Source organism: Lissotriton helveticus, chromosome 8 (genome assembly GCF_964261635.1).
Source record: "Lissotriton helveticus chromosome 8, aLisHel1.1, whole genome shotgun sequence".
Classification (NCBI taxonomy): Eukaryota; Metazoa; Chordata; class Amphibia; order Caudata; family Salamandridae; genus Lissotriton; species Lissotriton helveticus.
The window spans coordinates 246,769,614-246,782,253 of record NC_136069.1 but is presented as its reverse complement, the minus strand read 5'-3'; the positions used below and the strand labels follow the sequence as shown (position 1 = coordinate 246,782,253).

The 12,640-nt window shown below is 43.6% G+C and overlaps 1 protein-coding gene across 1 annotated transcript in view; it reads right to left on the bottom strand.

Annotated features, from left to right (window-relative positions):
• Nucleotides 1-12,640, bottom strand: part of ARHGAP42 (Rho GTPase activating protein 42) — an 840,311-nt gene that overhangs the window by 86,998 nt on the left and 740,673 nt on the right. The window contains exons 18-19 of the mRNA XM_078656994.1: nucleotides 10,972-11,131; nucleotides 10,155-10,299 (exon numbers count right to left, since the gene is read on the bottom strand). Coding sequence (XP_078513120.1) covers nucleotides 10,155-10,299; nucleotides 10,972-11,131 — 305 coding nt within the window. The remainder of the gene's footprint in view (nucleotides 1-10,154; nucleotides 10,300-10,971; nucleotides 11,132-12,640) is intronic.

The window sequence follows — 12,640 nt, the reverse complement described above, 5'->3', positions numbered from 1 at the left end:
TTGGTTTCTTTCCAGTCACAATTGTTGTAAAGAAGACCAGCCGTTTCAGTATTAGGCTCCAATAAATGGAAGCTGTGCCACTAGAAAAATAAAATCATACTAATGAGCTTCAGGAAGGCCATGAAAACTTCTAATCAGAAGAGCTCAGTAAAGAAGTAGGGCCTACTGACAAATAAAACGTAAAGGTAGGGGCAGAGGATTACATCTACCACTGAACGTATGTTTACTTTTTGGGGGTATTCACCACCTTTCTCAAAAGAATCCCTGCAAAGTTGCAAAAGGTTTCCAGGCATAGTACTAGGAATGACCTGTGACTATTCTGATGTGCTCCAATTTCTAATATGAGTTCTTGACTATGACTGCTTGCCGATTGCCGAGACTGCAGATTGGGGAGGGGCCACGCAGCGAATCACCGCGAACCGCGCTGGAAGCTGCTGCTGCTGCGGCGCCTCTTTGTCACAGAGGCAGAGGTGCCCCAACTGACTTTTCACGAGCGACCGGAGCTCAGTAGCGGCTTGTGGCGCATAGCGGTCGGTTGAGCACCGGGCATCAAACAGCAAACACCGCCCGTTCCGACCCGACCTGACCCGCCGCCGCACCACTGTGGCTCGTTTGCACTACAGCGGCACTACAGCGGCACTACAGCACACTGTATAGCCGCAGCTTGTTGGTAGAAACGCTGCCTGGCGCCCCCCCCCCCTTCCTAGACGGCCCGTCCTTTCTTCTTGGTGGCTGACGGCTGCGGATTCAGAGCTGCTACAAAGTTCTAAGCCACATTTCAGCATATTTCTGCACACATCTGCACGGTCGCTGGAGCTGCAGCTCCTGATTCCATGATTTCCTGATTTTCAGCAGGAGCAGGCTCAGGCGAAAACAAGATAAAGTAAGTAACAGAGCCACTGCACTCTTCTTGCAATCGGGAAAGCAGGAGGGCAGGGGCAGGGGAAAGTCACTAGGAACAGCGAAAGGAACCCCAGAAAATCCCCCCCCAGAAAAACCCGCAGAAAACCCTCCAGAAGTGTCAAGATCTCAGAGGTCTACGGCTCTTGAGCCAGCCCGTTCAGTGTGCTAGCCCGACGTCAGCAAGCCCAGCAAAGCGAGGCGTGTTGGAGGCATAGGAGGCGTGGGAGTCCCACTGGGTGGTGTGGGCAGTGCGGTTTGCAACCGGGACAGAACAGCCGTGGACGGTGGGGGACGCGGGGTTGGCTGAGCACGCCCTGCCCCACGCCTGGTCATCCGCCGGCCCCCAAAACCCAATAGCCTCTACCGAGTCCAACGAGCCTTCAAGAAGCCTTCAAGAATATAGCGTCAGGGCTCCGCACAGATGCGATCAGGAACCATCCGCCAGGGGACGTCAGAAAGACCACAAAGAAAAAAAGGAAACAAAAACAACAAAAAAACTTAAACCACTAGAAGAGGAGGAGTCCCATACTAATAACATTGAAAACGGTGCGGGCCAAAGGGAGAGGTTGGTTTCAGTTCCCAGCCCAACAACAAAGACAAAGCCAACACCGATCAATCAAACAGGGATTCAAAAGTTATTTTTCCTAAAAGACCCTATGGCGGCAATATAGGCCCCCCTAAGGAATCTGCCATGCTACCAAGCCCAATGCAGCCAGCAAAATCACAAACTTCTCTCCGAGGTACCCCAGGAATGTTGGCCATTGCACCATCTAATAAACCATTGTCAGAGAACAGGTTGGCACACACAGATGGCAGGAAACTAGTGCCAGTAATAGTCCAGGTGCATCAGATCGCACCTGAAACGTCAGTATTAAACCCTAAAACAAAATCTGAAGCGACTACCGAAGGTTTCAAAGAACCTAGAACAAAAACAATTAACATCGGAGATCCCGTGGAACCATTGGAGTCAGAGACCCCCACGGGGGCAAGCAGAGAGTGTGGAAAACTCAACTCCAGCCTAGAAGGATCAATACCGGCACTAAAAGACTTAACACCCGCTGCAAATCTCAACGCCGGTAAATCTCCTCCCGTAGCCAAGGAAGAGTGCCAAGTAAATACAAGATGGTCAAAGGAAAAAAAATCGACCTAATCAAATCGGCAGCAAGCGCCGCTTCAAAGGAAGAAGAAGAGAAATCGTTCTCCAATATAAGCGAGGCGAATCTGATTGAAATCCTGGAATCATTAGAAGGGATGGGACAGGAAAAGGATCATCTAACCCCGAGCCCAAGGAAAAGAACCCCACAAAGAAGAGCCAAATTGGTCTCGTCGACTCCCCTAAGCCCTCAGGTAAAACATGACGCTCAGTATATAGAGCTACCGGAAGCTGGTCATAGCCCTATAATAATCAAGCAACCAATTCTCTCGTCACCAATAACCATCTCCTCCGGAAATGGGTCAACCTCTGGGTTGGTCGCCCCGGAGCAGTACACCAAAGTCAACTACAACATGCAATGGGCTCAAACACTGATCCATGCCCTTGAACAATCTATAAAAGTATTAAACTTTCAGTCAGATAAAATGGATGTGCAAATCGACCTTATTAACCTCATTGCCAGTCACATTTCCGGAGTAAACACAAAATTAGATTTAATAACGTCGTTATTAACAAAAAGAGAAACCCTGGATCAGCAAAGAGACAAAAATAATCAGTTAGCCTCATGCTACTGCGGCCCAATAATTGAGAAACTGGCAACCCTTCCGGAACTCTTAAAAGACGTTCTAGGGGCAGCAAAACATTCTTTCAATAACCACTGCCATGGATTATCTCAAAAACCTATCGCGCAAGAGCCAATTGTTCATCCCCCCAAAGCCAACAATGAGGGAACAAAAAATACCAATGAAGTACCAACAAAATTAGAATTTGAGACAAAACAAAACCAAAGTGAAGATCAACTAGTGGCACCACAGCCAACAGCAATGGTGGGAGTCAAACCCACAAAACGGGAAGGAAAGCGTGCGAGGAAGGCTAGGCTTAAATACAACAAACAATCTAGCCCTGCCCTGGTTAAATTATTTCCACTCTTTGCAGCAAAAACACCCACGGAAAGGAAAAAAACATTACCCTCCTTGTCCGAGGCTGGAACCTCAGAAAGTAATCAAGCCCACTGTATCCAGATCTCGTTCTCAAAGAGTCAGGGCCTTAGTCACACTGCCAAACCTCAAACTTCCCCTCAAACCAATCAAGGCCCCGGAAGCCCACCATTAGAGGATAAAGCAATTGAAAATGTAACCCCGGCCGAGCAGCAACAAAGTAAAACAACATCACCTGACAAGGAACAGGGTGAACCAGTACACTCGAAAAATCAGCAATCAGTGGGAAATAGAAGTCCAAGGAGCAGCAAAGTAGCAAGTATTCAACAATGTGCACTTCAACAAGCAGTAACAAACAAGGGGCCTGACGTAGAAAAGCATAATCAACCTTCAGCGAATATGTCGGATGCTCCAACGTTATTCATTCCTCAAAACCTCCCCAAATTGATTGCTGTAACAATAAGGGGAAAGGATCGCCACTGTAAGCTTTTTGATCAGGATCAAGTGGAGCCACGAACAGGGAACATGGCCCGAAAATCATCAGGAACACCAAGCGCTAGGCTAGAGGCGCCAACCTCATACACGGCAGAGTATGAACAAGAAAGTGGTCAAAACATCCCGCTAATCTCAACACCAACCGGTGGAAGAAAGTAACCTGTTCCCTCTTCACATGAAAAGCAAGTCGAATTCGATGAGTGTGAACTGAAATTGTCTTTCATCCCTGAATATTCATCAAAAGGCACCCAAGACACACTCAACAGGGGAAACCTTTAGAAACTCTTCCATGAAATCCTCGAATTAAAAGGTATCCGTTCGTGTGACCTAACTTCGTTGGAATTCAAGGAAACTACTGGGAGGGGGTGGAGGAGTCTCTGACAACTTGGTCATCCAAGGACTTGGTGGATAAAATCGCAGCTATGAGTGGAAGATTTGTGGCATGGGGCATCAGGCTTAAGGCATTTCAACGCCCAAGGTATCCATATCCCTTTCTTAAAAAACCAAACGAAGGGAAAAGCCCAGGAAAACACCAGCCCACATGCGTACGTGGTGCGCGTTCCAATTCACCGGTAGCTCCCTCTCGCAAGAATAGGCACCCCAAAAGTGAACGTCCTGGTAATATCGGGGGAAGCCTACAGGAAATCAAGGACTGGTCATGGATCCCAAAAACGCTGAATAATAAGTATTCCTAACCAAGAAAGAAAAAGTATTACATTGGCAATGGAAGATACCCAATTAACCAACATCTCGCTCTGTTCGTGGAACGTGCATGGCTTCAGGGACATGGGCCAAGACCAAGAAACCGTATCATTCCTTATGCAACAACATATAATCCTGCTCCAAGAAACATGGAACATGGGGGAAAGCTCAATACCTGGTTTCATTGAACATCATTGCCTGGCAGAAAGACATTCAAATGATGGCCATCCGAGAGGGGGTTTATCAACCTTCATCACTCAAAAATTGAACTGGGCAACGGAAGAATTAGACACAGGGGCAAACTGGATCCAAATGATCAAGGTAAGCAGCAAGGAACCAACCAGACAACTCCTTCTAATCAACGTCTACATTCACCCGGAGAGAGAAAAGCAGAAGGGTAAACATATAACCCTATTAAAGTTACTAAACTCATTGCAGAAAAGCCACGTGAATACCCATATAGTGATCTCAGGCGACTTTAACAGCAATCTACTAACGACTGAACGGGGAAGAAACAGTAAATCCTCCCAAGGTGCAACCGAGCTTGTTTGTAAACTAGCAGCACTCGACATGACAATCATGAATGGTAAAGCTCAGTGGGATTCGCCAGCCTCGGCAACATATTTGAGAGGAAAAGTCGCCTCGACAATAGACTTTATAAAATCAGCAATAACCTGCTTCCACAAATTAACAACTTTAGAACTATCCCACGAGCTGAAAGCGACCACCTTCCGTTGACCTTGAACTTGAAGAACAAAACAAAAATCGCTCAAAAGTGCAATACCATCACGCAGCCGCCAGAAACGTTCAATCTGCGTAAACTAAAATGGCGAGGAGTGGCCCCACAATCCATTCAGGAGAAAGTCAAGGCTTTCAAAGAAATCCAAGGCCCCGTACAAGAACATGCTCACGTAATCTTCTGGAAGCGACTGGCCGAGTTTCTGATCCTAAATTTCTGAGTTTCCACGCAACGGATCTCAACAAAAGTCATCAGAAGGGATCCGTGGTTCAATCTAGATCTCAAAATGCAAAAAAGAGAGATCGCGAGAGAAGTACAACGCCTATCTCGAGTGGGAGAAAAGGGTCCAAAACAAGAAAAAACAAAGTTGCAAACACTAAGGCGCACGTACAGGAGGAACCTTGAAAGAGCAAAATCAGCGCATAAAGAGTCCATCTGGCTGCAACTATTATCTGCCAGCAGAAAATCCAACAGCAGCGATTTCTGGGGCATTGTCAACACATTAACAGCCGGTCCAACACTACAGCAAGAGGCAGGAATTGGTGCTGATATATGGATTGCCCACGTGAAAACCCTGTTTAATAAACCTACGACGGGTCCTGAACAATTACCTCATGGGCCACACCACGAACAGAAGGAAGTCCGAGCCTCATCCACTCAGGTCGCAGCAGAACACATTACATCTCAATTGAATTCTCTCATCAATGAGCCAAGCTCCCTGACAAACGTGAAAGAGCTAAGCGGTCTCATAATGAAACTAAAGTCTCAGGGAGCGGCTGGGCCAAACGGTATACCGAACGCAATCTTTAGGAATAACCCAGGGTTGTGGTCTTCCATCCTCACCCCAGTCTTCAATGAGATTTATTCGCAGTCCAACATCCCGGCTTCCTGGAGGGGGACCATCATCGACCCCATATTCAAGAAGGGAGATCACCATAAGCCAGGAAACTACAGACTAATCTCACTTATTGACGTAGAAGCAAAACTGTATGCTTCGTGTCTGCTAATCCAGTTGCAAGGCTGGATGGAGGAAAAAAACATCATTCCCAAATTCCAGACAGGATTTAGGCAAGGTATGGGTACTCAATCCAACCTCGCAACTCTAGCACTTTTGACGGAACAAGCGCAAAGAAGGAAACTCCGCCTGTTCGCCTGTTTTGTGGACATTAAATCCGCATTTGATAGAGTGAGCAGGAGTCACCTATGGAAAAAACTCAAGAGATGGGGCTTGCCGAACGTACTGCTCAACTCCATTATCCCTTTGTATACGGATACTTGGGCAAGAGTTAAGCTGGGAAATGGGTTGAGTACCACCGCAAGTATTCACACACAAAGCGGTTTGAAACAAGGCTGTGTCCTGGCCCCCAGCCTTTTCAACCTGTATTTATCGGACATAGCTCCATATATTGAAAAACCAGACAGCCACCCCCCGAAATTAGCTAACGAGCCGGTTGCAATCCTACAATACGCGGACGACATAGTCTTGCTGAGCCAAACCCCAGTGGGGTTGCAGGGATCAATAAACAATCTGGTATCCTACCTTGACAAGGAACAGCTGGAGCTAAATAAGGAGAAAACAAAAATCGGCCGCCTAGTGGATGGTAGAAAATTAAAGTTCAAATGGATGGTCAATGGGGCTAACGTTGAAGAAAAAAGTTCATACAAATACTTGGGCGTAATAATCGGGTAGGGTACAATTCATAAAGAACATAAACTGTCCCTCAAAGCTAAGACCCAATCACTGATTTATGCCCAGTTTGTCCTACGGCTTGGTCCCTTGGTGTGGCAAAGACTCGCACCTACAGAATGAGTTATAGTCAAAAATTTACAAAGCTGTTTTTGATCTGCCAAAATGTGCCTCGCCTGCCCAGGTCAGACTGGAATTTGGTCTCCAGGTTCAGAAATACAGGGGAATGAGTAACTTCATCAAATTTTGCCATACTCTCCGCTCCTCCGATTCGGGCACTCTAAACAGCCTATGCTGGGACGAAATTAAGTCTCAGAAGGAGCAAGAAACGCCAAACTCCTGGGGGAGCTTCCTGAGTACCTCTCTGGTTAAGATGGAACTTCAACCAGCATGGGACAACGCGATGGATAGAGGTTCCTTCAACAAAATAGTAAATGTCGCGGCCAAAATGAAATCTTTACTGGAGGATAAAATGGCTCTTACCAGGAGGCGGCATGGATGGATAGTTATAAAATTGGACAGGCTCTCAAAGCCTCAAGCTTATTTATCTGCCCATTTCAGTTCTTATTTAAAAATTTGTTTTTTAAAGTTTAGAATGGGTGTGCATGATTCCAAGGACCTATTCCCCTCATGGAAGCCAGCTTTTAATTCAGAATCTTGTCGACTATGTGGATTTAAAAAAGAAACCCTAATCCACTTGCTATGCGCCTGTCCAGCCATCCTAAGCCAAAGGAGACAGTACTTAAAAGCTATTTTTAACGAACTGAACATCCGGTCCAGCAGGCAAGCAGTTATACGCTGGTTGGATGGCTCGTCGTGTATCCTGGCTTGCCGAGGAGTCAAATTCATGAAACTCGTCAATAGTTTCCTATTACAAGCTGAAGATGACTAAATATAAACTCATGTAAAATCACCCCACACCCTTATTTAGGGGGTACATATTTTAAAAAACTGTTTAAAGTACTATTTTATAATAAGTGAATTTTATAGACATGCAATTTTTGTAAGACAAAATAGCGATGCATTTCGATTTTTTATATAGCATGACAATCTTAGTCACCTGTGCAGATGTATTCCATTTCTCTAGGGGGGTCTTTTTGTAATGATTTTAAATAATCAAACAATAAATTTGAACTTGAACTTGAGTTCTAAATAGTGTAGAAATCTGCACAAGGGAACAGACCCTACTTTACAAATGCCCTTTTTTCTCCAGAGGGAAAGAATATTTTCCTCCGAGCAGAGAGCTCTCTCTACCCTTCACACATAGCTCATCTGGGATTGAGAGCCATTACTGTTTCCATCCTGGAAGGAGAGTTATATCACACCGTTACAAGGTTTGAAAAGGGTCGGAGAGAAGTCTAGGAATGCCCATAAACACACATTCTTTCAAGACAAAGCACCACTTGGAATGCCGCACTTCCCATCCTACTCTACCGCTTGAGTGGAGTTTCCTACTACCGATTTCACAGTTGTGGCAGAAAAAACCACAGTAGTAAATGCATGCACACCTGCCAGCAATACTTTTGTGAGTTCCTGGCAACCCTAAACAAGGTATTACAGTCAAACACATCCAAGCATGGCTGATAATACCTTTATGATTAGGCATCGTAGTCTGCCTGTATATTTTTTTCCTAATATTCACCAAGAAGCAACCAATAAATGTAAATAAATACATTTATAAATAAATAAGGATAACACATTTTCTTAAGAATCATTTTGCATTTGAAACAGATTTCAACATAGAAATCACAATTCACCAGTAGCATATTTAAACAATGAAAAAAATGTTGCCGCATTTTCATTTAAACTGAAATAACTGATGCTGCCTATGGGGTAATTCCATCTTTCACATTTGAAAAGTAGAGAAAATGTATTTCTCCAGTTCATTTTTATTATAAAAGCACAACAAAATTAGTGTGTAATCGATTTAGACAGTATTTTGCTCCCTGGTGTATATTACCATTTGTTTAGTAACAAAGTTGATGAGAACTAACCAGTTTACGCACTGTGGGGTTAATATATATTACTATTTATTCAACCAAAATAACATTCGAGTGTTGATGCAGTATTCACCGACTGCCACATTTGCGGCAATCAGCTGCGGCTCCTCCATTATGGCGGAAGAGCATCGCCCCGCCTGCTTCGGGTGCAGCAGGCACACACATTAATTAAATGGTAATAAATACAATTTTTTTAATATGTCCCATGCTTGCGCTGTTATAGCGCGATGGCATGGAGCGGGGCTGATTAGTGCGATTGCACTAGTAATTCAGGCCCTTGTCAGTGCGCAGGTCAGATTGGCCGGCTGCCTACAGCCGACCACTCTGACCTGCGCACTTCAGTACCTGCAATCCCAAGCCGAGGGATTGCAGCCGCAGAACCCCTGCCTCAAAATCAGCGCTGGGTTAGCCTGCCCCAGCCAATCCTGGATCTGCAGTGCAGCTCCAGGATTGGCTGGGGTTCGGGTTGCACTTCCCTTGCCGCCTGAGTCAGCCGAGGAGAGCGCCGGGAAGAAGAAGGAGACAGCATCCAGAGCCTACGAGGCAGAGAGGACACGGAAAAAAGCATTACGTGGCAGGTAAGTTCTTTGTATTTTTTATGTGTATTGTTGTCTGTTTCCCCCATCCTCCCCACCTCCACGTCGTACCCCGATACTCCGCCCTCACACCAGCCGCTACTGGCTGCTATGCTTTCACACTGATATAGATCTGATACTGAAAACAGTATGCATATAAGAATATATATATATTTTGGATTTTCTTTTTTAGTGAACAAATATTCAATATCATATATCCTACTTTCAGTTTAATCCTTTTATAATGTTTCCTTTACACTTTATAAAGTACTGAAATCTCCTAGTCTCACACCAGTTTTGGAATTCTATGTATTTTGAAGACTTACAACATCTACATTTTATCGGTGCAAGTTGTGATTTTGTGTGTTGACATTCTAGCTACTTTGCATGTTTGTGCTTACTATGGGTACACTCTTTATAATTGCATTAGCCTGCTAGTCTTTTTGATGTTAATTTTTTCACAATTCTCCAAGACAAAGGTAAAGAAATTCCACATTAGCTGAATTCCGAGTTAAGACTTTAAGTCGGTTTTTTAAATATTTTTGGCATCTGTGTCTAGAAGCGGGAATTTTGTAAATACCTTCCATACATTATGGAGCCTAAAGTGTTACTGTTACACGAAGTCCCACAGCAATTTCATCTGAACGTACGTGTACTACTTTATGTACTGGCATACAAATTCATTAAAATCACCAACTAAGAAAACACTCCAGCTGATAATAACTTAACTTGTTTATGTGTTAAAAGCAGATATGTTTTATGATGACCTGCTTGCTACAAGTTTTTTCTAGACATTCACCCATAGAAATACTGATGATCAGTAAAAAAAGATAATTGTGCATAAGCCGTTGTCTAAATATTTGCATGATGTCTTATCTATTAAAGAATTCGTAAAAATACACTTGGAAACAAAGAACTCATGATCTGAGAAAAGGGGAAGTCAGCCCCCATACTGTACTTACTGTCCGGATCTGCTAAGCAGGGTGTATATCTTCCTTTTGGCTTCCTAGGACCTGTTGACAGGCAAATCGCTCGTGTCCTCCTGGATGCTGCACGTGGTTGAGCCTGAGGAAGGGGTATATTGGGGTCTGGAGCAGTATGAAAGATCTGAACGGAACAAATATTGAAAGATACCGAAGAAGGATCAAAAGAGGAGTCAGGCAACTAATCTTTCCAATGAACAAATATCAGTCATCACAACTGCAAATATTTTGCTTGCAACCTGCTTCAAATCACTTAGTCAAGACACCCATTATTTGCTTTAAATATACAAAGTATTCCAATATGGTTAGCATTGATGGAAAAGAACCCCTATCAATTGTGCCTTCTTGCTTTGGGTCATCATTCCAACCCCTCACAAACCAAAGTGCTCCAGTGTGCAAAATGTGAGGTGGCGTGTAGTACACAGCTGTTAATATACAAGGGATGGGGGTAAACTTTTTAAGCAAATGGGAAACCAAGATTGTACAGAAATACGATGAGAAATATTGTTCAAAAGGAGCCTCGTGGAGGATTTTATTCCTGCGAAATTGTGTTGTCATTTGGATGAAGCTTAGTCCTGAAGTGGTGCTCGGGGGATGGGGCATTGCCACAAGGAAGCAGTGAATAGTAAGGGCTTGTTATGTGAGGTGTAGGTAATGAGAGAGAGATTAGACCTGAAGTGGGTCAATTCATCTGTCACTTTTGAGTTTCAATGAAATAAAATGCTAATTCATCCATGGATAAAGAAAAGACAACAGCAATAACAAAATTAAACAGTCGAACAAATAGTGGAAATACCTTTTCATAATGTTCTATTAGAATTTCAACTACAATGTTCTGAAACTTTATGTTCATCATAGCTGCCACAGTTTCCTCTTGAGCTCTCAGCAGTGTTGGGCCAAATATAACACCAAGATTAGAGATGGTCATGAGATTTTGTTGACTGTGAAGGGATACCCTATAAAACATTTAAAATGAAGATGTCAGTGGGCCACAAAAGAAATTTAGCTCAAACCTTAACTTTCAAACCACAATGCTGTTTTTTAAGATGTATATTGTGACAAATTAACTCAAAATAATCTCTAGCAGTTTACACATTAAAAAGCATTAACTATGGGATGCTTAGTTTGGCAAGAGGCAAAGACTGGTACGTCAGCCCTAAATTTCTTATGATTATGCTATACATTTCAACATTCTAGATGTAAATAGTATTTTGTTTATAAAACAGGTAAAGTCTAAAGTGCAAGAAATTGTATCAGAGTCCTGCATTCAATATTAGAAAATTGGAATGTTGGGAGCTCCATTGAAAACAATGGAGTGCTCTGGGCTTCTAATGGCCTGTAAAAGCTCGGAGCTTCAACATTCCATTGTAATTCACAGCTATGAACAAAAGCCTCACTGAGTCTAAGGGGATTTCAATGAGGCCTTTGTTTTATTTGTTAGAACATTCTGTCCTCTAGTGGCGGAATATTCGAATAGCCTTAGAGCCCATCGTAACTGGGCTATACCGGCATTAAAGTTCTGCTCCCTTGCTAAAGGTCCTCACCTTCGGCTCGGGCACTTATTGCTAGGGCCGGCCTTTAATGGTTGGTATATTGTGCTACGGAGGGCTATACGGTTATATTGGAACAATGGAATGTTGAGAGCTCCTTTGAAGTCAATAGAGTGTCTGAGGGCTAATAAAGGCAGGTGAAGGCCTTCTGCTCCAACACTCCAATGTTCGTCTTTGAGTTTCTCCGTTTTTAATTTAGAACATTCTACACTCCGTGAGTGGAATGTTCTAATAACCTTACAGCCTTATTGCCTCAGCCTATGCTGGATGTTAAAGGCCCTCTCCCTTGCATTCAGCGCCGTTAACAGCCTGTAGGGCCCTCAACATTGGGCTATAAGGCTATGATAACGATCTATGACATTACAACGCATGCTTTTACATCGCATGCCTTTACAACGCGGTATTTACAACGAATACCTTTACAACGCATAGTGCTTTGGGGCGCTGGATAGTGAATAGTTTAATTTACTATTCCAACTCCAGTCCCCGTGGATAGTATGGAAGGTGTTGGATAGTAAATTAAACCTATTCCATATCCTAGAGCGCCCCCCAGCGCAATGCGTTGTAATGGTTTGCATTGTAAAAGTTGCGTCGTAAAGGCACTGCGTGGTAATAGTTGCGTTGTAAAGGATGTTTCCCCTATGATAAATGGGATGAGATACAAGCTTTGTAAGTGAAAGAGCTTCCACAACTTTCGCAGTAACACAATAAATCATATATAATAAGGAGGTGATCCTGCTGGTGTGCAGACTTTAGTTTTGAAGAACACAAGACCATATTACATTACAGTTGCATTTGAGAAAAAATCTTAATTATTTTGCCCTATATTTTGGATCCAAACCATGCTACAACATGAAAAAAACAATCATTAATTTTCTCCACTTTTTTTAATAAAGCTTGGCAAAATATTTCTCA